Source organism: Puma concolor, chromosome D4, assembly GCF_028749965.1.
Source record: "Puma concolor isolate L17-30 chromosome D4, mPumCon1.1.hap2, whole genome shotgun sequence".
Lineage (NCBI taxonomy): Eukaryota > Metazoa > Chordata > Mammalia > Carnivora > Felidae > Puma > Puma concolor.
Genome location: NC_141679.1, coordinates 93171228 through 93197413, shown reverse-complemented (window position 1 = coordinate 93197413; position 26186 = coordinate 93171228). Strand labels below are relative to the sequence as shown.

Below are 26186 nucleotides of genomic sequence, written 5' to 3'. Positions count from 1 at the left end.
TTGGGTCGAGGACCAGGAAGCAGATATTCCGTAAAAAGACACTTGGTCTTTGGACAGTCAGGTGGGTGGGCGCCGACCCCTCAGGTGCAGGAGAAAGCTCGTGTGGAAGCCTCGACCCCCCTCCCCAAATGCCGCTGCTGGAGGTCCAGTGTAGACCGGAGGAGCCTTAATGGTCCCGTGAACGGGGGACCGACTCATCGTTGCCCCTTCTGGGCACACTCACCGTGCTCTCACCGCACAGGCAGCACGAGAAGAGAAAGAGAGGAAGAGAAAGGAAGAGAAGAGAAAATGCTTTCACAGCACCGGACCGCATCCAGCGAAAGTCCACGTATTAGCAGGCGTGCGCAGTCCAAGGCGTGCGCTCCGGGGTCAACCGTACCCCAAATGTGAGTTCCTGAAACACTCCGGAGACCAGATCCCTCGTAGGGGAACCGCAGGGCCCGACGGGCCTTCGGGTCGGCGTCTGACGCTGCTTCTGAGCAGGGCCCCGGCCCCCGGGCTCCGGCTAGAGACGAGCAGGGGACGTGCCCACCCCAGGGTCTGACAGGAGGAGGCGGGGCTCGGTGACCCCGCCCGATCCGGGGGCACGTACCTCTCTCTCCATCGACCCCTGCCTCTCCCTCGGGCCCTGCGTCCCCGGGCAGCCTGTCGGAGCCCTCCAGACCCGCCACTTCACCCCTGCAGAGAAACGCAAAGTGCCCGGCTGGGCTCCGCACCTGATCCCACTGCCAGGCCACCCGATGCCAGGCTTCTGCCCGTGAGGTGACCTCGGGCCTGGGCAGGCCGCCGGGGACCACTGGAGGGTCAGCCTGGAACTGGGGCTTCCTGCCTCTCTGCCCCCCCCACCCCCCCGGCCATGGGTGCTGGTCAGGTGCGAGGAGATGGCCTGGGAGCCCTCCAGACCAGGGGGAGCCCAGCTCCTCAGTGCTGTGTGTCCTCGGGCATGACATCAACCCCTCTGGGCTTCTGTCCTCGGGGGAGGATACATTAGACGACGCAAACGTTTAAAACCTGAGTAGCACCCACGGTGTTGAGAATGAGCTTCATAAACGCTGGGGACTTTCAAAAAATAATGACAATAGATATTTATAAGAAATTGGGGGCAAATTAAGCGTCCCGTGATATTCTAGTCAAGAGCCACATGTGCCTCCGGCCTCACTTGTTCCAGACCTTTCTCCAGGGTCACGCAGGGGAAACCGTTCCCGTCCTTCTCTCCCGGGCTCGGCTAGTGAAGGCAGCAGCTTCTGGAAGTTCCCGCCCGGTGAGAGAGTGCCTCATCCAGAACCTCCCACGGGTCGGGATCGGGGCGTGCAACCGCTGGGGACAGCCGCTGGCCGGGGAAAGGTGATCGGGAGCCTGTGATGGCCCCTCCCTTTCCCTGCCACCTCAGCGACCCAGTGGGGCTCAGCTGTCCCCAGAGCCTCCGAGTCCCCCAGGGCCAGTGCCAGCGGCAAGAATCCGACCTGGGCGGCCCTCCCCGCTCTGCCTTCACACGCAGCGCCCGTGTGGGACCCGACGGTCGCCCCCACACGGGGACCCCGAGGCCCGGAGGGGAAGCCTCCCGGGGCTTGGGCCCAGCCGGTCGGGCTCCAGAGAAGCTCCTGTTCCCTCCGGTCCAGCTGCATCTATTTCTGTGCCCGGCAGCCTCCTCGTCTGGAAAACGAGGCTGAAAACGTGCTTAGCGAGGGCTGGGACGCAGCCCGTGGCCGGCGAGCGGAGGCCGACGTCGGGCCCGCGCAGCTGGAGTCTGACTCACCCGGACGGGTGTCGGCCGTCCAGGCCACAGCGCACAGGAGGGCGACGATGGCCGGGACGGCAGGTCCCGCGGCCACGGCGGCTCCGCCCCGCTCCGTGGCTCCCGTCTGTGCCGCTCAAGGCGCTCCCTGGCTCTCTGGGGCCGCGGCTGCCCGCCTTAACCTCCGGGTCTGATTCTCACGTCAGCGACCGCTTCCTCCCAAGGCCTGTGGCGCCAGCCTCACAGGCCCTGGGCCTCACAGCCTAGTTAATGAGCATCCTGCGTAAGGGCCCTCATTTGCCCTTGGCTGGGACACTCTTCCCAGAGAAGACCCCACGGCCCTGGGGGAAGGGCAGCCTGCCTGTTTGTGTCGTGAGGGAAAGCCCTGGCCGCCCTCTCTCATTCCCCAGCTCGGTGGGACAATGATCCGAGGCCGCCCCAGGTCGGCGAGGTTCGCACAACCAATCATTTGCACACGGTGGGAAGCGGGGTGGGCGGCCCGGCCAGGGATGTCACCAAGAGCCGGTCTAGCTGGCCCTGCACGGAGGACAGGCTCTGGACCACCAAGCAGTGTCTTCGGGCTTGGGGAAGCGGGGGAGGGGGAGGGGGGAGGAGGATCCCACCCAGTTGCCCCGGCCACTTGTCACGTGCCCCGGGGAGGGGCATCTCTGAGACAGAGCCAGAAGTCCCAACCCCACCCGCCCGATAGCCCCTGTCCCAGCGTGTCACTGGAGTCGCGACCCCCATCGTAAGACAGTCATGATGCTTTAAACGTCCTAAGTCAGCAAATGTAACAAGAATTATTCACAGGCCCCTTAACGAGAGTTATCAAAACGTGCCTGTTACCTACGGAGTAAGGTTTATAAATCAAGCTTAAAAGCCTAAGGAATCACTGGGCTTTGGAAGTCACCATTGTAACAGACTCACCAGACTCATCTGAATTTATTTGAAAGACAGGAACACACTGAGAGGTCCTTCCTGTGCAAGAAACCAGACGAAACCTAGCCGAGAGGCACCACAGAGGGAGGAGGAAATCAGGAAATGAGTCCGTATCACAAGGCTCAGGCCCAGGGGTGCTACTACGACTTTGAGGGCATCTCTGGTTGTGGATGGGGAAACTGAGGCACAGAGAAGGAAAGGGGCTGCCTGGGGGGGGGCCCACACAGGTTGTCACTGGTGGGTCAGGATTAGAACCCGGCTCCCCGTTGTCCCTGGAATGCTCTCGTCACCGCCCTCTGCCTCCCTCTGCCTCCTCCCTCGGTCCCGAGCCTCCCGCCCCTGCCCTCTGGCTCCTGGCTGTGAGACGCTTAGAAACCTGGGCTCGGGCTCCAGGCTCAGGGCTCCACTCATTCCGGCCCAACCCTCACCTGTGACAGCACATGGGCAGGAATCCGACATCCCCACCCGCCCTCGGGAGGCTCCCAGCCAGAGTGGAAAGACCCCTCAATGGCAGGCCAACGACCCATTGAGGCACGGGGATCAAAGACGGAAGTCCTGTCATGGCTTCCTTGCCTTGGGCTCCCCCTGCTCCAGAACTTTCCAGAAGCCTGTCACTGTTGGTCCCCGCCGAGCGTTTCCTGGGCCGGTGCACCGGGACTTGGCTCCCCCTTGCGTTGGCCTCACAAGCAAGACAGAAGAGGGATGTTTAGTGAGCACCTACTAAGTGCCAGGGCTGCTCTGTGCCCTGTGACACCGTGGTGACAGAGCGGACAGGTCCGTACACTCTTGGGAAGGCAGCCAACAAAGAAGCAGACAGACAAATACACAGTGTGGCCCCAAGAGGCCTCCGGCCAACAGCCAGCGAGGACCGGAGGCCCTCAGCCCAACGGTACTCAAGAGATCTTGCCAACGATGTGTTTGAGCTCAGCGGATCACTCCGCGGTCAGGTCTCTGGATGAGACCTTGGCCGAGGCCGGCACCGCGCCTGCCATTTTGGGGAGGCCCCGAAGTGAGGGCCCGCGTGAGCTGCGTCCAGACGCCTGACCGCAAGAATGTGAGCTGACGCACACGTGCTGTGTCGAGTCTCTTAGTTCGGGGTGGTTTCTTCCGTAGTGAGAAATAATACGAATGTACAAAGTGGCTGCTTAGGTTTAAAATGAAGCTGAGAAGATCCCTGCACCGGGGAACATGTCGGTTCCCAACACACGCCCGGGGAAGCGGACTTCTCCCAAACCCACGTGATAAAACGTGTCGGTTTGGGGGGTCGGGGGTGGGAAGCGGGATGCTTTGTGCGCATGGCACTCGTTGAAGGGTTTACCCCTGGGAGATTACCGGAAAGTGGTGTTTTCCTGCTCAGGCACAGAAACAGACCCCAGCGACGGGATAGGCTGGTGGGTATAGGACGCCGACTCGCGTGTGCTCCCAGTGCGTGGCCGGTGAGGGGAGGGCCCCTGTCAGCTACAGTCCTTGTCACCCTCTTGGGGGGAAATCCCTTGGACTGTTGTTCTCCTCTCTTCTGTTGAAACCGACCGCGTGATAAAGTTCGTTTGTGAGATTTTTAGACCAGACCGGGTGACTACTTTGGAAGGCTCCAGACAGATGGTGCTGGGTTAGAGGTATCTAAATCTTGGGCGACATCCACGTGCGCTGTTTCGTCCGCGTATGTGAGCTGCGCGTCACTTTACGCACACACACCTCTGACCTCATGCAGAGTGAGTTCCTGGATCCCGCTGGTCAGTTTTCAGCGCGGGAGTTCGTCGCGGGTGTTGGCTCAGCCCGCTTTGCGCGGTGAGGGGGGCCCCGGGGGTGGAGGCGGGGAGGGCTGGGTGGGGGTCAGGACGGGAGGGGGGCCCCACCTGCAGGAGTCCGTGTGGGGGGGACGGACACGGCTGTATCTGCAGGGGTCCCGAGCCCCTGCCAATCACAAGGCTGCCGGGCTCTAGCTGCTCCCCTCCCCCGCCCCCGGTGGCCTTCGGGTTGGAAGTCTAGGCGTGTGCTCCCTTCGGCAGCGCATATCCTAGAAGGTCTAGGTCTTGGATCTCCAGGAAGTTGTGCAGGTGGTTTCAACGGACAGGCGGCTTAGGGAGCCGCCGGTGAGCAGACGTCAGTGGGCGTCACCGGAAGGACCCACGTTGTCCCCGCACACGGCGATGGCTGCCTTACGAGCGTGCTCCCCGCTCAGGGGCTTAGCAGGCACCCCTTCTCCGTGGAGGAGGAACCAGAGACCCTCCCTGGCTTTCCTGCTCCGGGACGGGGCCATTTCCTTTCATGACCGCGAGCGGTCCCCTCCCCCAGGGCCCAAAGCGATTTGTGAAGTCGACCTCCTGTCCCCTCGGCCCCTTCTCCATGCAAAGACACAGCCAGCCCGTCTCAGGCTCTGAGGGACCTCCGGTCACAGAGCGGCGGTGACCCTCACGCGTCTCGCGTCTTACGGAGGGGCGGACAGGGGCTCTGAGTGCTGGGTGTTGGCAGAATCTGGGCCTGGGTCCCGGAGCCAGCTGTCCTCACTGCGTTCTGGCCAGGCCACAGCTGTGTCCCTGGGTGCAGGTGTGCCCACACCTGCACGTGCACGTGGTCCTGGGGGTCTCATCCCAGAGCCGGCGTCCCCCTGGGGTCCCGGCCTGCTCGCTTCCCACCCTTCTCGGCAAGCCCTGCGGACTCCACGCTGGAAATATCCAGACTGCGATCCTCGGCGCGTCCCCTGCACGGCCAGCTCTCACCTGGGTGACAACCGACGCTGGCTCCGTCCTAACACGGGGCCCGGAGCCGGCCAAACACGGGTCCTGCCGCGTCCCACATCCGGCACACAACACACACACGGGCACACGTTTTCTCTCTCACTTTGTGCCTCTTTCTTTATGCTTCTAAAAAAGTACACTTTTATCCCTTATATGCGTGTTACTTCTCCTGAGCACTCATCCCTCTCGACAGGCTTCGTGCCTGTGTCTGCTCACGTCCGTCGCCACTGGGCCAAGAGCTCTGTGCAGACGGGACTCTTCCGCGGTCCCCAGAGCCTGGCACACGGCACGCGGCCAACGAACTCCCTGAACGAATGAACGAATGCACGAACAAGTGGATGAACCAGCTTCCCGCCTGTTGGATTTCAGCCGGCGACCTGTGCCCTCGGCGTGCGCACGCCCGGCCTGTCCCCTCCGCCTCCCGAGTCACTGTGGCGGCCCTCAGACCCGTCCGGCTCTGAGGGGGCCCCACCCTGCGTGGTCATCGCCTGAGCCGTGTGTCTGGAGCCTTCACCATCCACATCCAGGTTCTGAGCAAAGCGCGGCTGCTCACGTGGGGGACGGCTGAGCTGCGCCCGGTGTGTCCCTCAGTGTTTCTCGGTGTTAGCGCTGATCCTCAGCCCCTGGGGGTCCTGGTCCCCGCCGGCCCTCTCCAGACCTCATCTGTTCCCCGTGACGCCCTCCAGCGTGGTCACCGGCGACCAGCCTGGCCACCGCCCTTCCACCTGTGACTTCTTCCCTCGGGAATAACCTGCCTGCGAAGGCCACAGGGAGAAGACGACGACCTGGACAAATGCTCCGCCCTGGAGACAGGAGCCTCCCGTCCTGGGAGGACAGTCCGGGCTGCACGCCTGCCGTCAGCGACGCCGAGGTTTTGCGAGAGGAGTGCCCCGCTCTCAGGGGCCGAGTCCGTCGAGCTCAGGATGGCCGAGGCCAGGGGGCGTTGAGCCGGGGGGCACAGCAGGGCCCCTGAGGCCTGGAGTCCGATTCAGCAGGTCGGCAGCGGGGCCCGAGAATCTGCTTCTGTGCCAAAGGACCACACTTTGAGAAACACCAGTCCAGGCTTTGGTGCAGCAGCTAACCACCCCGGACGTCACTGGCTTAAAGCAACCAACATGTGTCTCCGGCTCTGTTGCAAATTCATCTCAGGTGGGCTGGGGACCGACCCCCTCCAGGTCCGCTGGGGACGCGGCACTCCCGAGAAGGAGGCCGGTGACAAGAGGGAGCCCCTGCTGCAGACTGGGAGAGCCAGGGTCGAAGCTGGAGCTCGTGGTCAGTGGCCAGGCGAGCCCCACGCCCCGAGCAGCTCCAAGGGGCCGAGAAGTGGGGTCCGGAGGTGCAGCTGGGCAGCAGGGTGGGGAGGGAGCCCCAGGGACGTGCGTCAGGGCCCAGGATGAGCCCGGACACCCAGGCATGGCCACAGCGTCCCCCGGGTTGGCGCCTGGCCACATCCTGACGGCCCCCAGGGAACGGCTCCGTCCTTGACGGGCCCACGGCTGTGTCTTCTGGGGGAAGTGCCCCCTTGGCCGCCAACGGCCTCCTTCCGCTCTCCGCGGCCACCGGGAGGGGGTCGGTGCAGGGGACGGCCCTGTCGCCCTTAAGAAGACAGCCAATCACGTCTGTTTATGGTGGAAACAGCCAACTTGATTTATTGAAAAATTCTTACAGGGACTCATTCATCGCACAGGTTTAAAATATCGTTATGATGGGGCGCCTGGGTGGCTCAGTCGGTTAAGCGTCCGACTTCGGCTCAGGTCATGATCTTGCGGTCCATGAGTTCGAGCCCCGCGTCGGGCTCTGTGCTGACACCTCAGAGCCTGGAGCCTGCTTCAGATTCTGTGTCTCCCTCTCTCTCTGCCCCTCCCCCATTCATGCTCTCTCTCTGTCTCAAAAATAAACGTTAAAAAAATTGTTTTTAAATAAAAATAAAATATCGTAGGACACCCTTCCTTGGACGTCACAGTTAAACTTAGGATCGTGTCTGTGGGGCTTTAAGGCGTCATCTGACATCGTATTGTAAAGGGCCCAACGTCCCAGAACCTTTTCTGTGGGTCTTCCGATGATCGTGTTTTCCCTTTCCATCAACAAGTGACCAGTTATATCGACAAGGACAAATAAGAATCACACCAGGAGAATTTCTGCAAATATAAGAAGTAATTTTTATTGCAATATACCGTAGCAAAGTGGTCGGGGGAGAAGGGGACACATTTGGCTTCAGTACAAATGACGACAGCTTTGAAGGGACCACGAAGATGGGGAGGACAGACTAAGAGCAGACTCGGGAGGGGCGAGGAATCAAAACGGAATCACATGACCTAGACAACCCCCGCAGGGCACCGCTCGGCAGTCCTCGCGTATGGCTTTGCTTTGGAAGAGACAAACGTGAGAGTCATTGGCGCAGGCCGGCATCCCAGGCGCGAACGGACCTCGAAGCCAGGCTTTTCTTTGGCAACAGCGAGACTCTGTTTCCGCGGGAGTTCGGGAAATCCCAGTGGGTGATTTCGTTTCGCCCGGGGCCGGAGGGCTCTCTGCTGTGGTCTCCCTGGCGGGGCGGGGTGGGCAGGGACAGCACCGGACCGGTCACCTCTCCCCCCGAGGGGGCCGAGCAGGGCCCGGGGGCCCCACCCGCTTCCCCCAGCATGGAGAGAAAGGGCATGGCACGAGGGCAGCTTTTCACAGTAAAGGGACAGCCAATCCTCGCCGGTCCATCGGGTCCCCCGCCCACAGTAGGCAGCCCCCGGCCCTCGCTCGTGGGCAGAAGGCACGGTGCCCGGACAGAGCCCCGCCAGCCCCGAGCTCCAGTGCGGCCGAGACCTGCGCCCAGGATGCTTGCAGGTGGGAATCCAAATCGCTCGTGTGGGAAGGAGGCCCTGAGGCAGCCCTGCAGAGACCCGCAGAACTCACGGCCCTCCTCCCTGTCCGCTGAGGGCCCCCCGGGCCACCCCGCCGGGCCACGCCCGTAGCTTCAATTCAGTTCTTAGCACAGACACAGAAATTAGCACCAAACGTTCGGCAACCGGATACAACCTGCTATCGTCACGACACAGACAGTGCGGGAAGCAGCTTTTATTTGTGTGTGTGTGTGTGTTTTCAAATCACAGAACCACAGCCGAATACCGGAAACGGGCCTCGCCGCGACCTGGGGGCGCAGAAGCGCGTGGGCCCAGCGGGCAGGAGGGTGGCGTGCGTCTACCTTAACGTCCTTGGCGGAGACCCACGCCGTGGAGGCGAAGACGGGGACCACGCAAGGCGGGAGGGTGAGGCACGGCCAGGTACCCCCGCGTCGCCTTTCAAGGAGACCTTGGAACAGATAGCACCACAAAGGACAAGTTAAAAGTGAGCACCAATTATCACGTAAGGACCATCTACAGAAAGTGTGGGTTCCCTGCCCCGGACGCTCTCCCGTCAGGCTCTGCGGGAAGGAGAATGGAGAAAGGAAGCAATTAAAATTAATTTATGCCTGCGTTTTAACCTAAGTGCATGAAGGAAAGGCAAAGCGTGGAGTTCTCTCTCTTTTTTCCTTTTTTTCCTCTCCGTTAAAAAAAAAGAAAAAAAACCTCCAGAGCTCATGAAAAAATTGTCTGAAGAGGGGCACGGACGCCTGCTGGTCGAACGGCAGCACGACCTCCCGCCCTGGGCAATATTCCACTTTATTGCACGTTCCTGGCCAGGGTGGGGACGGGGGCTCCTCAGGTCTCGCCGGGATTGGACCGCCCACCCCTTGTCCCCACTCTCCAGCGGGGCTGAAGCTGGGTTTCCGTGCGTGATCGAAAGTCAGGGACACTGCACGTTTATGACAATACAATACAAATATTTACTTAAAACTCACAAAAACGGAAGCACCTTGAATCCATTGGAAAGGCACATGCGGAACGACATTTCGCCCGCAAATGGATCGTGTAGTTGAGAACAGACGCTCTGGCAAGGTGGGGATGACCCTTACAAGGCTCACCTCAGAACACGTTTTGAAGGGGAAATACACATCTTCAAGTTGAATTTAAAAAAAACAACAAAAAAAGGGATCTCCGAATAGTGCAGCCCCCAACCCCGCTCCGTGGCAAGAAGTGTGGCCCCCTTCCCGACCCCGTGGCATGGTGGCGACGGAAGGGCGCTGAGACAGCGGGGTGCCGGTGGCGGTGGGCCGTCTAGGTCATGTGATTCGGCTCCGGGGTGGGGACTCAGCTCTCTTCCTTTGCTCTGTGGGTCTGGGGTCCGGCTCGGCGTGGAGCCGGGCGCAGACGAGGTCGGGGGAGGGACGAGGGGCCTTCACTGTCCAGGACGCCCGCAGACGGCGCGCTGAGGTCACGAGGTTGCTCTCGGGGGTCGGGCTCGCGGCTCCTAGCCCAGGAAGCAAGCTGGCCCCACTTCAAATCCGAATTTCTGCGACGCTTCACCGAAGTCATTGAACATGATGTCCACGATGGGCACCTGCTCCACCTTGGGGGTGTCGATCTCCAGCACGGTCTTCTGATACCCTTTCTTCGTCTGGGAGGCACGAGAGAGGCGTGTGTCAGTAAGAGGGGGCCGGGGGCACCTCTCACGCTTGAGCCCCACCTGCCACACCTGCCCCGGCTCCCGGGCTCCCACGCACGCGCACGAGCGGCCGCGGACACGGCCCGGTTTCTGCCACGTCTTCAGGCAGGCGGAGGGAAGGAAGGTTCCGGACCAGGGCAGGCAGCGCCCCGCCTCCCCGCCACCCCCCCCCCCCCCGCCCCACGACCGGCCATTTAATCCTGGCCACGGTCACGGACCCACGCCCCCCCGCCCCTGGCCAGCTGGGACACCCCAAGGCAGCCCCTCCAGGACCAGCTACAGAAAACACAGCTCTACTGGAATACGCCGATCTGGGCTCCACGCTCAGAACGCAGAATTCTAAGACAGAACAGCGGATCGCGGGCCCTGCCCTTGGCAATGACCCCCAGAAGTGAGAGGAGGCCACACCCACAAGTGCGAGAAGAAGCGGGGAGCTCTACGCCGTCACCTCCCTCGGCCAGGCCGGCACCCACGGCCGTCCACCCAGGCTCTGTGTCTCTGGGCCTCCGCCCTCACCGTCGGCCCCCCTGAGCACCAGGGAGTCAGATTCAACAGCCTCCTGGCCCTCGCTGGGCCGCTGGGAGGTGGGGCTGCCACGGGGCCCGTGCCACCTCGGCTACGGGTGGCCCGTGCCTTTCCACGCCGGCAGGGCAGTGCCACGGGAGGGCCGGCGAACGGCCTCTCCTCCCCACCCAAGGGACGGCAGCGTTTGCCGAGCTGACAGGGTGATCTCTCCTGGATTTACGGGGCCCCATGGCTGCAATGGTCGGAGCACTTATGGAGGGCATGTTTAAGCAGGCCGCGAGCCCGCAGCCGCCCCGCCACCCCGTTATTCCTGAGGCATAAATAACCGTTACGGGCTGGCGATGGCCCCCGAGGGTGCACGGAGCTTCACAAACAACGGGATTTATGCGGCACGGTTCCTCGGGCCCCCTGCCAGGTGGTCCGTGTGTGTGCACAGGACTGGGCCCACTCAGTGGCCCCTCAGTCCGGCCACACGGCCACAGAGCGTCTGCGGGAACCCCAGTCTTTGGTCCCTCGATGCCCCGTGAGTCCAGCTGGCCTCCAGGGGCCGAGGGTCGAGGCTGGCCTCTCTTCCACCAGGAAGTGCGCGGGGGGCAGCAGGGCCCCCTGAACGGTTACGTGGGAGGGGCGTGACCTGGCAAATCGTGCTGAACTTTTTGGGGGTCTGGGGTTTGCTGAGCACAGCTCACCAGGAGCCCCCCGTGCCCCAGCTCCACGTTCCACCGGCCCCGCCCTCCGCCCACACTCCAGCTCTGGCCTGCCTGCGTGGCCCACTCTCTCCATCCGCAGGGTTCTCTCCTTGGAGACGTCGTCTCTCCACGGAGATAGGATCTTTTCTTTCCAGACTGAACCCGTCTGAGGGGGGAGCTGCCACTCTTCCTGGCCCAGCGTCCGGTCTGGACATCCCGCCCTCTCAGGTCCTGCTGCGGCAGCCAGAGATGCCCGAGGACCGTCGCAGAGCTCAGAAACGGCCACCGTGAGGACGGGGCGCGATCTCCTCTCTCCGGCAGATCGGGGCAGCCGATCGACGTGCGCACTGTTTTCTAAGGGGCAGGACCGTGGCTGGGATTGCAACGGCGCTGGGTCTTGGGCCCGGGCTCCGGGCCAGCGGTGCCGGCTTCCACGGACCCCGTGGTGGAGGAGGAGCCGGGTCCTTCCAGCTCTGGGCAAAAGGTGGAGCCATGGGGGCTCCCCTCAAATCTCCGCCCTTTCCGTACGGCGGCAGCCCTCGCGGGGAGAAGAGGCAAGTGGCAATGTCGGGAGCCACTTTCGGTTGTGACAAGTAGGTGGGGGCCCGGCAGCTGGTGGGCTGAGGCCAGAGGCGCCGCCCAACGTCCGACAACGCACAGGGCACCCCCACCCCAAACCCACACGCCCAAAGACTCATCTGGCCCCAGGTCTCGGTGGAAACTACAAGGAGATTTTAGCTCGATTCCTGCAAGAGCTTCCTAATGCTGAGACCTTGCCACCACGGCCCGAGAGCTGCCTCGTGTGGTAGTAAGCTCCCTGTCAACGGAGGCATTCAAGGTGCAGCTGTGCCAGACGCGGACTACGGTGGGAAGGGGGTGGGGATTAAGGAGACTCCATTCTGTCACATCCTACGGGCCTTGGGCAGGTCACTGGGCCCCTCCTGGCCTCAGAATTTGCTTCTGCAAGATAAAGGGAAGACCCCAATCAGGGGTTCTTACCCAGAAGCGGGAGCCATCCCAGTGGCGTTTGGGGCGTGGAGGCTAGTGGTGACCGGCTGCCCACATGCCGCCGGCACACCCACGCCACCAGAGGACACGGCCAGACAAGGAAGGCCTTTGGCTCTGGGGTTAAGGAGCCGGGAGCTCGACCTTGTGCCAAGACGCAGGCAGACCCAGGCAGGCGGGCTCCCGGTTACACAGCACCGCGGGGAACTCCCGGCGGCTCCCGGCTTTGCTGTCGCAACGAGTCGGGGAAGGAGCGTCTACAGAAAGAGACGCGGGGGCACCTGGATCTTTCCGGAAAGCTCTCTGGAGCCTGTCTGAGCTGCAGCGGGGAGCCAGGCAGCCCGCACTGTAGCCGCTGAGGGTCCTGGGCCGACGAGGTGCATTTTCCAGCATCCCCCCCCCACCCCCCGCCCGCTGCCCCTGCAGGGACGGCCCCTCCGCTTCTGGAGGACCAGGCTGCTCTCCTCACCAGATGGCCTGTGCTGGCCCCAGCGGACTGCTTCCCTCTCTGCCATGGAAGCCAGGATGCTCCAGAATGCTCCGAGCCACATTCAAGCCCCTTCCCCAAGGACTTCCTGCTCTAGGAGACACTTCTTTGCCCTTCACGTCTCTGCCTTTACTGCCTTCAACTAGCGGGCCTCTGTTGTCAAAAACAGTCACGGGAACTGAGGGTTCTTCTGGGGCTCACGGCGGGCTGAACACAATCCCGAGCGCTTTTTAGGCGAGATTAGAAGTGCTCCTGGAGCCACCCTCTGAAGCAGATGCTATTACTGTCTCTACTCGCGGGAGGCGGGGAGGCAGGGATAATTTTACCTGCTGCCTCACGACCTTCTCACAGCAGCTCCCGTGTGTCAGGAGCGTGAACAGATGCCAGGAGGTTAAGGCCCCCTCCTGCCCCCCCACCGATGCGTCTGGACCCCTCCCCAGGGGACTGGACTCCTCTGCTCTTAAGCAGGGACGACTCCCGCACATTCCCCGGTCAGACCGCAGGACTGACCCGCACAAATCCCAGGGCACGGGGCCGCAGAGGGCAGGGGCAGAGTGCCTGGGGGAGCCCACCCCTCTGGGCGTCCTGGCCTCACACTCGGCCCTGGTTCCCTCCCCTGTAATCCCCACAGTGGCCCCGGGGGGTGGGTGAGAAAAGGACCAGAGGGCCCCCTGGGGGCCGGAGGGGGCAGTCCCGCCCAGGGCACCAGCCAGGGGCGGAGGCAAGCTCCGAGCCTGGGTCCCGCTCTCGGTGAACACCGGGCACCTCTGCCCGCTCACCTTCCCTCTGGGCCCAGGTGGCACCGCAGAGCCGTCCGCGACACTCTGGCCTGGCCCAGAGGGCGCCGGCCACCCTCAGCGGACCGGTCCCAGGCACGCCGGGACGGGATGGGGCGGGAGCGTGCAGCTGCGGGGACGGACACAGAGGCGAGAGCACGGGCTTGTCACACGCACCTGGTGGCAGCTCAGTGCGGGGGGACGCCCTCCCCGGCCCGGGTCACACTGTGACCAGCTCTCACAAATGCCCTCGCTGCTCCGTTCAAAGCGCAGGTCGGGCGGCAGAGGTGGGGTGGGCGGGGGGGGCAACTGGCGGAACCACCGGAAGAATTGGAAATCACAGATGGTTTGCTCCACCCAGAAATCTTCCGGAAGGGCCCTGTCTGGGGCTGGCACTGGGGATGGCCACCAGGTGACTGGCACGGTGCCTTCCGGAGAAGGACATCATGCCTGGAGGGAGGCCCCGCGGAGGGCCGGCCTGGGCACCTCGGGCAGGTCCCTGAAGAACAGGGGCCGGGAGGGGACAGCAAGACTCAGAGGCAACGCTTCCTGGCGGCCCCCGCCTCCAGCCTCTCAAAGGCCCCAGGAGGGGCACGCCCGAGGATCTCAGCAGGACCGGGCCCCCAGTGCGCGGCTGCACCTTAAACGTCTCCCGGGACACGAGGACACGGCTCAGACCTGTGGGCTGCCCAGGGCTGCCCCTCCCCTGGGCACCCAGGCCTCGCTCTGGGGGGGTGGGGGGCACAGGCGGGCGTGCAGAGAAAGGCAACTGTCGCGGGGCCCGGGGCCCAAAGAGCGAGGCGCAACTCCAGCCCTGACTGGCCGTGCGGCCTGAGCAAGCCTCCCGTCGAGCCTGCAGGCAGAGCGGCCCTTTCTGGCGGCCGGCGCGGGGCCCGGGCCTGACCCTGCACCCACAGAGCACAGCCCGGCACTTGGGAGCAGACCCAGCCTGGGTCCCGGCCATTCCCAGGAAAGCCCCGTCCAAGAAGAGAGCCTCTGATTCCCAGCCGCGCTGACAGGGGCTCCTTGTCACACGTGGATGGGGCCACGGACCCGGCTCCCCGGCCTCCCGTGTCAGGGCCCAGCTCTCCCGGGTCGGGCGCCCTCGCCGCCCCCTGCACGCAGCGCAGGGCCGGCCCCGGAGGCGCCCGGTGACCGACCTGGCGCGGACCGAAGGACGAACGCCGGAGGCCTGGAGGGTGACACCCCGCCCCCCGGGCCAGCCGCGTGTGACACTCACAGCACAGCCATCCACCAGGGCGCGGATGTAGGGGCTGTTGTCGTAGGACATCTCCTCGTCGTTGGAGCCCAGGAAGCGCATGGCCTTGTCGTAGCTGCCCGTGGCCGCGTCCTGCCAGGCAACTGACTGGTAGCAGTTGTAGGTGATGTTCTGGTTGGCGGAGGCACTCAGGAGGCGCAGGAAGGTCATCTGGACCACCCCCACGGGGTTGCCCTCGGCGTCCACGTAGGAGAGCTGGGGGGTGGGGAGACAGGGAGGGCGCTCAGCAGCGGGGGGGACACGGCCTCCTGCACGGCCCGCCTCTGTCCACGTGCCGTCTCCTCCAGAGTGAGAGCCACGCCGAGGGCAGCGCCCCGGAAACGTGCCACACTCCCGGCCCCCCGCCCCCCGAGGCCAGGGCGCACCGGCTCCCGGGGGGCTCCCTGGAACAGAGCTCGACACACCTCATTTCTTCCAGACACCCACACAGCCCTCCCACTCCTCCTGGCCTCGCGGGTCCCTACTCCTCCAGGGCTCAGTTCATGTTCCTCCTCCTCCAGGAAGCCTGCCCAGGTCAGGTGCCCTTCCCCACCTTAGCCTAGCTCGCTGTCTCTTTTCCCTACTGGGCTGGAAGGCCCTCCATGCCAGCGCTGGACCCCGTGTCACAGGCTCCTGGTGCGTGGCCGCAGCCCGCCCCGGACTGAGAGCACCCTGAGGGCAGAGACATGGCCCCTAGTCCAGTCACTGTGCCTGGGGACCGGCCAAAGGAAGGCGCTCACGAGATCGTGGTAATAAATGAGAACCTTTTGCTGGGCACCTATCACGTACTAGACCCTGGCCACGGAGCCGTGGGAACTGCAGACAGAGAGAGCAGGGGGCCTCAGGGGCAACTTGGGCCATTGGGGAGTGAGGCACGGGGTGCTCGAGGGCTAGGGCGACCGGGCGTCCTCCTGGAGGCACAGGGGAGCCACAGGATGGCACTCGGGAAAGGCCATTTCCACCTCTCCTGGGGCTCAGAATCCAGGGGAAAGCAGAGCACGCCTTCCTGCGGCCTGGGGCGGGGCTCAGTGTTGCCCACACTTCGAGGGGGCAGTCGGGGCACACTGGGGACGTGAGCCTCCCAAGAAGACCCCTCTCTCTGACAGCAAGCCCCGGGCACGGCATCAGGGAAAGACAACGTGTCAGCTCTCAGGGACTCTCTCCAGCGTCACCAGCTGGTTACCCCAAACAGGGCTACCGGGCTCGGCGGGGCAGGCACGGGGCGTCCCGGGAGGCGAGCCTCGGTTTCCGCATCCCGAGCGGATTCCAGCTTTCTGAACAGCAGGACGCGGCCAGGGGACGCGGGCGTTGCCCTGACACCCCCACCCCGCCCCAGACGAGCCTCGTCCCACGCCAGCCAGGCATCGGGGTCTGAGGCTGGCCCCGGAAGGGCCGGCTGAGCACGTGAAGGGGAATGAGGCCCACTTGCTTCTATCCACACACATATAACCAGTGAGCACGGAGGCGGGGGGCCTGGCCGGCGATCCAGCCCCTTCCCGCCAGCTCCGGCTTTGCACACGGCGACCGGACACCTCACGGTCGGACCCTGAGGAGGAAGACCGAATACCAACCGGCAGTCCGGGCCATCAGGTGCTCCTTCTGGGAGGAAGCTTGACTGACTGGAGGAAGCAGACATGCACAGGGACAGGCCAGCGAGCAGCGCGGGACACAGAAGGACCCGAAGCCCCCAGGGCTGAGCGGGGCCGCAGGACGGCCGAATCCCGCCGCGAGTCCCCACCTCCCAGTGGGAAAGGGGCTCCTCGGGGTTATCTCCACGGGCTGGGTCCCGGGCAGCCCGTCCAGAGAGAGAGGCCATTCCTTTAGGAAGGGCCCCGCCTCTACGTCCGCCAGGACGGTCACGGGCAGCTGGCAGTGCCTCAGCGGGAAAGCCCAAATAAGCAGGTGCTTCCGCTGGGTCCCGCCTCGGTCTAAAGTGTGTGAAACGGGCCGGAGGCAGGAGGCCGGCTACCGGGGTGGGTGGCGGGAGACGGTGTTCTGAGAGAGGGGAGAGGGCGCGGGGCCACGAGGCGGGTCCTTCTGTGAGCTGGCTGCTCCTTCTGAGGCGAGCGCAACAGGGGTGGAGGAAGGAGAAGGGGCAGGTGGAGAAGCAGGTGGGGGGCCCGCCGTCCACGCAGGGAGATTAAAGAGGTCTCCGCAGACGTGGCGAGGCGAGCGCGAGCCTTCAGAGTGTCTGCAAAGAGTGGCTTGGAAATCCAGGACGTGGGCAGCATGCGATACTGTTAGCTACGGAGTGCCGCAGGGTGTAAGGACGAGGGGCCCCGAGGGCGGAGACGGGGCCAAGGCCAGCGGGAAGCCACCGCTCCGTGAGTCCTTGGGGGACGTGGCTTCTGCGCCTGCGGGCAGGGCCGTGGCGCCGGCACGGATGGCGGACGGCCAGGCGGGGAGCCACGGAGCTCCCACGACATGGCTCCCGGGAGGGGAAGGACCCTCTCCGGGGGCGCGTGGAGAGGGGACAACCAGGTCCGAGGACGTGAAGGCTGGGAGCGAGGTTGGACACCTGCTACGCACCCACGTCCTGGGCCCTCGGCCCCTTCGCCTGCTAGAAGGAGGGCACCGGACTCTGTGCACTGTATTCCAGGAAGGGGTCCGATCAAAGCCCTGGGACGGTCAGAGAAACATGCTGGCCGCCGGCCGCACGTAAAGGAGCCCAGACTGGCCCTCGGTCTCCGTGCCGGTGACAGAACATCACTGGCTTCCTTCAGGGTATTCCGTGCCCTTCCATCTCTGGGAAAGGTCACTGGGACTGGCTCCCCGGGAGTTAAAGCAGGGACCAGCCTAGTCGTGCGGGATGCGCAAAGACGCCCGTGGCCGGGTGGGCCATCAGGACGGCCCCTGGCCCGGCAGCCGCAGGGGCCCGTGTCCTGAAGAGAACTCAGTTGGTCAGCGGCCCAGGACTCGCCTCGTCTGACCTGCCCGCTAGGACGCGGCGCTCTAGAAACCCCTCCGGCTCCTGGGGTCTCTGGTCCCGACTCCTAGCGGCGCCCGGCTGTGGCTCCGGGCGGCCCGTGCACCAACCTCCTGTCCTAGACCGACTGGAAACCCGCCCGCCTGCCCCCAGGCCGAACGACCCCTCGTCGGGGATGGCGGGCGCCCAGGCTGGGTCTGGCTGTCGCGTGCCGCGGAGCAGCTTGGCTGGAGGGGCTCGAGCAGGGGCGGCGCACGGCGGCCGGCAGTGCCATGCAGAGCCGCGAGCCAGGCTGTGCCGCGAGCAGGCAGCGCCCCGGCGGCCACTTACCAGGGACCCTCGCTTGTACTGACTATACCAGGTAGAAGGCTGCTCTTTGGGCCAGCGGGCCATTTTACTCTGTAAGATACGAAACGGACGCGTCTGAAGGACAACCGCGCGCGAGTCGGAGGCCGCCTTACCAGTTTACCGCGCTTGAATTCACTGAACCAGGAACCCGGGTTTTCTTTGGGCCAAGAAGTGATCCTGGCCTAAACATCGAGCGGGGAGGTGGGGAGGGAGAGAAACAGAGTGACAGGGTTACTAGGAGCCTGCCCTGCCTGCAAAACACACCTCCTCCCGCCCGCGGCGCGCCCCTGTGCCTCGCCCCACGTGGCCGAGGGGGTTCCGCTCGCCCGGGGGACAGCCCGGGGGCCACGGCGGGGACAAGGGGAGAGTGGGGGCCTCGGTATCCTCTCCGTTTGTGCACATCCAGCCGCCGGCGCGGGGCCCGGCACTTGCCAAGTGCCGGGTGGGGCCGCGGGGTCAGGGTGCGGACGACCGAACGGATTCCCGGGGACCGAGATGAAGGCAGTCATGACAGTAAGGGTCAGCATCTGCTGACGGGCCAAGGGGAGCACACTCGGCCACCCCGCCGTGTGATCCGCGGCTCTGCCTGGGGACGGGGTGGGCAGGGGCGCTGCCAGGGCTGGGCCGGCTGGGGGTGAGCCGTGCAGGTGGTTGATGCATGTGGTGGGGGTGCACGTGTGTGTGCGTGCGTGCGTGCGTGCGGTGGGCGGTGCCTCCCTGAAGACGCAGCGTGGAGCCGACCTGGTGGCAGAGGAGGGCCCCCAGCTGGCGTGTGCTCAGCGCAAGGCTGAGGTGCTGTTCCCAAGGTGGGGCCCAGCACAGAGCGGGCTCGTACCCAGTGCACACTCAGTGCACGAATGCATGCGTGTGACCCCTCCTCGGGGAGGACACCTGCCCCTGGCTCCGGGAGCCGGAACGGGGAGCCGCTGGCTGCAGGCACAGAGCCGGGGAGCCCAGCGGGCGGGGCCACGGGACCCAGGCCCCACAGTCTGCTGTGCGCAGCAGGGGAAGAGGAAGCCTGACTCCCTGTCCTGTCCCCCCCGGGCTTCCCCTCTGGGCTGGCCTCGTACCGGGGAGGGGAAGGGGCCTCGGGGAGGAAGAGGCACCCCAGTGCCCCCTCCTGTGCATTTCTGAACGGGCACCCGGCCTCCTCTGGGAAGCAGATGGCAGGTGCGGGTGGGCACTCCTTCTGCCTTAAACCCCCGCCCTCCCGCTGCCTGACGGGGAGGGGCCGGGCGCCCGATTTGCATGAGGCTCAGTCCGAGGAAGAGGGCAGAGCAGTGGGGGTCGCTCAGCCCCCCCGGCCCGCTGTCCGCCCAGCTACAACGCCAGCTCGGGCTCCCGGGGGTATCTGCTGGTTCTCCAGAAGCGAGGCCGCTTGGCGGGGAAAGAGCCACAAAAAGGATGAGAACCAGCGTCTTTTCCACCCGAATTTCCTCCTGGGCCTCTGCCAAACGGGAGGGTCCTGCGGCTTGCGTTGTCTTTTTGAACCTCAGGGCGTTTGTCGCTGGGCATAAAGGGATTTCAAATTTCAGGTTGGGGAGAGTGTGTATAAGATAGGGGCGGCTCAGGTCACGATCTCACGGTTTGTGAGTTCGAGCCCCGCGTCGGGCTCTGTGCTGATGGCTCGGAGCCTGGAGCCTGCTTCCGATGCTGTGTCTCCCTCTCTCTGACCTTCCCCCACTCACGCTCACATCTCTCTCTCTCAAAAATAAACACTAAAAAAATTTAAAAAACAAAACAGGGGTCCCCAAATCGTGCCTGTCAGGGTGGAGCTCCTGTCCCTGTGAGCCGGGCCTTCTGTCCAGGGGTGCTGGGGGCCCCCCAGTTTCAGCAAGATTTAGAGATAAGGGGGTCCTGACGCGGCTCTCTCCCACAGGATCTGCTTCTCAGCGCTGTGGCCAGTAAGGAGCTGCAGGCCTCAGGCTGCCCGGCTCTCCTGCATCGGAGCCTCGACTGTCTGCACAGCTGGCCGCCTGAGGGGCGCCGTGGAGGTCTGCGCAGGCCCCACGCAGGCCCCACGCAGAGGGCTCTGTGCCATCTTTCAGCTAGAGACCTCGCTCACCTTACCTGTCCCGCACCAAGGCGGAAAGGAGCCCACGTCCACCCCACACACCCGTGCACACACACAAACCCCCGGCACGGAGGCGATGGCTGATGTTGATGGTCCATGCGGTCTCTGTGAACCAGAACCCCGCCCGCCGACACCCTGCACCCAACAGACTTCAGAGAGACGTGCTGTACTCGGGACAGACAGGAGCAGGTGCCCAGGAGGAGCCTCCTACTAAGAACTGAGGCAGACGCCAGCCTCTAAGAGACGTGTCCGGGTGACTTCGTACTTGCCCCCAAAGTCCCCCCCCAAGGGCCTCAGGTCGGCCTGGGGTCAGAACCGCGGGGTCATCTGAGGAAGGCTTGGAGCGACCAGTGGTTGAAATCCCAGCCCGGGGGAGGGGGGCAAAATGCCCGGGGGCTACCCTCTTCAGCCCTGCCATGGCACGAGGCTGTGCCCACCGTGTCCCGTGGCTCTGGTCTACTTTCCGGGGGAGAAACCTTCACCTGGAAACCGCCGGAGCCGTCAGCCCGGCCGTGCGGTGACAGGAAGGCAGTCGGGGAGGCAGGCACTTACCCCCTCGGACTTCTTGTCGGGGAAGATGCACGTCGCCCCTCCGGCCGTGAAATTGCAGTAAACTTTGAAGGAGTCTCTGGAGCAGCCTTGGTTAGGATCTACCCAGTATTCACCTGGACGGCAGACGGGGAGGTGGGTTCGTGAGCTGCTCCCTGCGTGGTTCCAGAAGCATCCGCACCCTGTCGGCTCAACCGTTCAAAACCCACGGCCCGGCCCACAGGCCGCCAGGGCGGGCCTTCCCCGGGTCTGTGTGCTCACGCTCTGCCTTTCGTGCTGCACCCACATGGAGGCACGACGGACCCGCCACCAAGAACCGGGCGGGAGGGTGAAGCCCAGGGCCCGTCAGCGCTGGCGAACGGCCCCCGCAGCAGGCGGAAGGGAGTACAGAAATGCTCCAGGTGGGCTTGGAGGTTCACGCGCTTGGGGTCAGAGAGGCCGGGGACCGGGGACCTCGGGGGAGAAGCGCTCACGCCTCCCAGAGGGGCAGCAGCCGGCCGGCTAACGGGGCCGTGGGCTGCGTGTGGCCTAGGGCCGTGAGCCCGGGAGGGGTGCTGTGTTTCCGGAACAGTCCGGACAGTCCGGGTCTCGCAGGCTGCTTCCTGACACTAGGACGTGTCCAATGGCACGGGGAGGGGACGTGACCCCCGCGGCAGCCCTGACATCAGGCGTGCTGAGCACACGGCACACCGTCTCTGCCTCTGGTAGGGCACGCGCTTCTGTCCCCACTTCACGGACGGGGCAGCCGAGGCTCAGGGTGACAGGTGACGCACGAGACGGTGGCTGAGACGGGACTGGAAGCGGGCCCCGGGCCACCTCGGAGCCCGGCCCTGCTTCCCCGGCCCCCCTTTCCCGGGGCGCGTCCCGCGCTGCCTCCGTCAGGCCCGCAGCTGACGCACGGATGGGGGCCCCGAGGCCGTGTCCTTCCCACCGCGCGGGCTGCCCCGTCCCGGCCCCCTTGCGCCCCTACCGTCCGGGAAGTCGGGATGGCAGAGCTGCAGGTCCTTGCAGGTGCGTGCGGGGTTCTGCTGCGTGCCCAGGGGCCGCTTCATCTGCTCGATCTCTAGCTTCAAGGAGTTGAGGGAGCCGAAGATCTCCTCCATGCCGTCCGCGTAGTCCGCGTAGCTCTCGCCGGCCCCGTCGTCCAGCAGCTGGCTGGCGTCGATGTTCCGCCGGGTCCTGGATGCCTGGATCGGCAGGGGCTGGATGACCTCGCCGGGGGGACCCTGTGTGCAGAGAGGACCAAGGGGCTCTGGTGGGAGCAGGGCCAGGGGAGCCGGGCTCCACGTCCCGGCCACAGACCCCGGGCCACCTCAGGGGGCTTCTGTTCCCTCTTTCCTGCTCCGGAGCGTGGCACACCCCTCCCGGCCGCCAGGCCTCCCCTGCGCACCCGCCTGCCTCCGCCCAGCCTCGGCTGGACCCCCAGCGACCGGCTCTGCCCTCGCCTCTGCAGCCCAGCCTGGGGCTGCACACGGTGGGACCGCACTAACACCTCCCGGGGGCGGTGTGGGGGCCCCAGCCGAGGACAGACACAGGAATCGAGAGGCTGTGTTGCCAACACGGGGTGACCCGGGGGGCGTGCCCCACAATCTGGCTCGTCAAGGCCTCTACCCATCACCCCGGGGGCCTCGTGTGGTGCCGCCCGCTGTCGCACGCACACGGATGCGCACACATGCACGCACGCGCACACGCACGTGTGCACTCTCTCCCCCTCTGCCCAACCAGGCCTCCCAGAGAGAGGCAACCGGACCCTGTCCACCAAGTCCTGGACGGCGAACAGCACCCACAGACGCTCCCACGACCGCCTCCGCGTCAGGAGAGCCCCCACCCCACTTTCAAGTGTTCGAAGGGGACTCACCGGCGGGCCGGGGGGTCCTGGGTGGCCTGCCTCACCCTTCGGGCCAGTGGGACCCTGGGAAAAAGGAAAGAGAACCAGGATGTGACTTAACCCCACCTCGTGCTCTGGATGATCTCCAGAAACCTGCATGGAGACGGCAAGGGACAAAGTCTAGCGTGCCGGGGGGAGGACGGCAGAGACCCTCCTGTCCACAGTCCCAGCTGTAAAAGCCTGACGCCCCGAGACGGGAGCTTAGGCGCACCGTCCTGCTGAGATGGGGAGCGACGGCCCGAATGCCTCTGTCTGCAGCGACCCAGGCTGCGGACGTGCTCAGGACCTTCAGCTCTGGGAGAGAAGCATGGAGACCAAGCCATCAGGGATCGAGGGGGCGAAGGCGGCCCAAAGCGGTCATCCAGGGGGATGCACGCCCCTCCTCCCCCGGGAAGAGGGGGCCCATTCGGGGTACAAGCCACTTACCGAGGAGCCCTTAGCACCTTTTGGCCCAGGAGGACCCTGCAGAGAGCGAGGGATGGAGCGTCAGGGAGCGGGCACCCCTTCACCTCCAGGCACCCACCTCGACCCACAGCCCCGCTCAGGCTGGGCTGGGCCTTCTCCCCCTCCCCTGCGCCCCAGTCCCTCTCCTAGGAGCCTGAGCTTGTACTGGCTTGTCTGGGGGGCAGGCTGGCGCTCACCCACTGGGAGGCCGAGGGGCCTGTCTGACGTGGTCACACTGCCCCCACCCCAGCCGAGACACCACACATTCAGGCAGCCAGAGTTAGAGGGAGAGCAGGGCCAGCGTCAGATCCACGGGGCCACCTTGGGCCGCACGGACCCAAGGGGCAAGCGGAGGCTGGAGGCCGTGGGGGAGGACCCTGGTGTGCAGGGTGCCCTGGGAATCGGGGGTGCCCTATGGATAGCCCCCCACCCCTCGTCCGGGCCGAGCAGTCCGGCTCATGCTGATGGGGACACTGTCCTCACCCCCCCCCCCCCAGCGGATGTGTGCGGTGGAACAACCACGTTCCCTCAAATGCCTGCCTCCCCTACCTGGACCCGGGGCCCAGAGACCCCACCTCGCTGCGTGGCTCACGGCCCTGATGTGGAGATATGGGCAAATCCACCCTGGGCCCAATGTCCACTGGGCAGTGAGACCCAACCCCGGGTCTCCTGACTGTCCTGTGACCCTCCCACCACATACTGAGGCCCAGGCCCAGGCCCAGGCTCACCGGCCTCCCTGCTCCCCCCCAGAACGACCAGGGACCACCCGCCCCTCCCAGATACACACCGGCAAGCCGGGAGGGCCCGGAGGGCCGATCGGGCCGGAAGGACCAGTGATGCCCTGAAAAGGAGCAGAAAACACAGGCCATCACACAAGGGAGGTCACAGACATACTCACCTGCTGGAAGCCGAGTTCCTCAGCTCTCACGGTCTCTCCTCCAGCGGACACGGCCCGCCAGGGGCCCGAACACGTGCCGGGAGGTTGCCCGTCCCCCCCGCCCGGCTGCCCGGGGCCCGGCCAGACTCTGGCATCTTCGGGCCATGGGGAGGTGATTTCGTAGTCACCCCTTCTAACGTTCCGACTTGAAATACACAAGCCCCACACCCAGTGGTCCCCCCGTTGCTGGGTGTGAGCACAGGCCCTGGGGGGCGGGGGACGTCAGTGTCCTGGGGTCCCTTTGTGCCTCCCCTTCGTTCCTCCGCACGTAGAGCTTGCAGCCAGACCCCCCGTCCACACAGGCCAGCCCGGCTGGTTTTAGCCTCCGGCACCCCCGCAGCCGCAGGGCGCCCAAGGCTCACCTGGAGCCCGGCCTCCACATGAGCTTCCCCCTGGGGCGTAAGCGCCCGCCAGGGCAGAGGGAGGCTGAGAGAGCCCGCCCTTCCCCCTCCCCCCTGCCACACAGGGACCGGAAGTTCTCAAGCCGGCTCCCCCCGGCCGGACGCTGCAGAGACCGGTTTGCTGTGACGGCTGACTCTGGTGGTGGAGACCCTGGACACCCTCCTAATTCTCGAGGTCACTGGTCACCACGCCCTGGACAGCTCCCACTTGGGGAAGACGGTGGCAGATGGAACAGGGGCTCTGGAGGACACCACCCTACAGCCACAGGCGGCCGTCAGCGGCCCCACTTCATTCCCTGCCCCCGCGGCTCTGCCTCACGAGTGCTGCCCCCTTGCGGGTCAGGCGGGGGCCAAGGTGGGCGCAGCCAAGGGCGTGAGCACCTTGGGAAGCAGAGAGTTATACCCGGAACGAAGCCCTCGCTCACACGGGGAAGCGCACAGCCACGGCAGGCCCGCCTCGTCCCCTATCCTGCTGCCACGCACACATCGCCCTTCCCCGGCCACGGGGTCCGCCTGTGCCCTGCCCTCCCGGGGCTCGGTGGTGCGGGGCCGGGAGGATCTCTCTGGCTAAGGTTTGCTGGGGGTGCAAACTCCAATCACTACTGTGGTTCCCAGGGAAGTCTAGGGCCAGGCGTGCATATCCGGGGTCGGGGGGAGCCCGGCCCGCGGGTCTGGCAAACGTGGTGGAGACTTGCCAATGACCTGGGGGCAGTTAGCCGGGTCACAGGCCCTCGAGTGGGGTGAAGCAACGCCCCCTCTGGGGCCACCAGGGCAGCGTCCCCTCCGCTGTTCCCCTCCAGACGCGACGGACGTGAGGACATCCTCGCAGCTTTAACCGGCCTCGGGTCCGCTGGGCACGGAGCGCCAGGTCGTAAGCCGCTTCTCACCATCCGCGAGGACGCTCACTGGGGGGCCCCACCTCACGCACCTGTTCGCCCTTAGGGCCGGAGGAGCCCTGGGGGCCGGGGAGACCGCGGTCGCCCTTTTCACCCTGTTCGCCCGGAGGTCCGATGAGTCCGATCAAGCCTGGATGACCCTGTTTGGAAACAAAGGCATGAGGCGGCGCTTGCTGTGGCCGCGCCTCCATGCCAACCACGTGAGCCAGCGGGACGTGGCACGTCCCGGCCACAGGAAGCCACGGAGTCACCGGCCAACACCTCCCGGTGTGGAAACCGGCCTAAAGACAGCTCAAGGGACAGACGAGCAGGTCTGACACAGTCGGCCTTCGGTCAAATCATGGTCTAAAGAGAGAGGGAGACACAGATCCCAGACCAAGGTGATAACACGGTTTCCTGAGTGACGCTGTTTTGTGCGTCTGCTGTGCGCTGCCCAGTTTTTCTATGGCCACCGTGTATGCCTTTTGTTATGGGCACAGAGACGTTTATGGACTTAAGGGAAAAAGCTACAGGGTGTTATAGATACGACAATTTTTCACGTTTCTCTACAAGGGACGCTCTCTACACAGGCTTACGTGTGTTCGTTTCGTAGGAGCCTGTGGAAAGCTCTAGAAGGACTCTTCCAGTTTTCCTTACTTTAGGGATTGAGTGGTGATAGGCACGGAGTAGAAAAGAAACAGACTCCCCAGTCCTTTTTAGAAGGAACTATCTGGGGGGCGCCTGCGGGGGCTCAGTCAGTTGAGCATCTGACTTCGGCTCAGGTCACGATCTCACGGTTCGCGGGTTCGAGCCCCGCGTGGGGCTGTGCCGACGGCTCGGATCCTGGAGGCTGCTTCGGATTCTGCGTCTCCCTCTCTCTCTGCCCCTCCCCCGCTTGTGCTCTGTCCATCTCTCTCTCAAATAAATAAACGTTAACAAAAATTTTTTTAAAAAGAAAGAACTATTTGGTTTGTGTGCTTTCTACCTGTCCGTAAATCAGCGTGAGCAGAAGAAAATCACCCCCCAGCTGGAGAAAAGGAGCAGGCTTTGCTGTGCTGC

General features: G+C 64.7%; 1 protein-coding gene across 2 annotated transcripts in view; it reads right to left on the bottom strand.

Moving 5' to 3' along the window:
* Positions 1–7547: 7547 nt before the first annotated feature.
* Positions 7548–26186, bottom strand: part of COL5A1 (collagen type V alpha 1 chain) — a 150348-nt gene continuing 131709 nt past the window's right edge. Inside the window, exons 58-66 of one of the 2 annotated variants that reach the window (XM_086684456.1) lie at positions 25181–25288; positions 23702–23755; positions 22897–22932; positions 22441–22494; positions 21553–21808; positions 20586–20698; positions 18073–18141; positions 14668–14901; positions 7548–9897 (exon numbers count right to left, since the gene is read on the bottom strand). In XM_086684456.1, the coding sequence (XP_086540582.1) occupies positions 9751–9897; positions 14668–14901; positions 18073–18141; positions 20586–20698; positions 21553–21808; positions 22441–22494; positions 22897–22932; positions 23702–23755; positions 25181–25288 (1071 nt within the window). In that variant the 3' untranslated portion in view covers positions 7548–9750. Of the gene's footprint in view, positions 9898–14667; positions 14902–17941; positions 18011–18072; positions 18142–20585; positions 20699–21552; positions 21809–22440; positions 22495–22896; positions 22933–23701; positions 23756–25180; positions 25289–26186 lie in introns of both variants that reach the window. The other variant, XM_086684457.1, reaches the window with a different exon arrangement.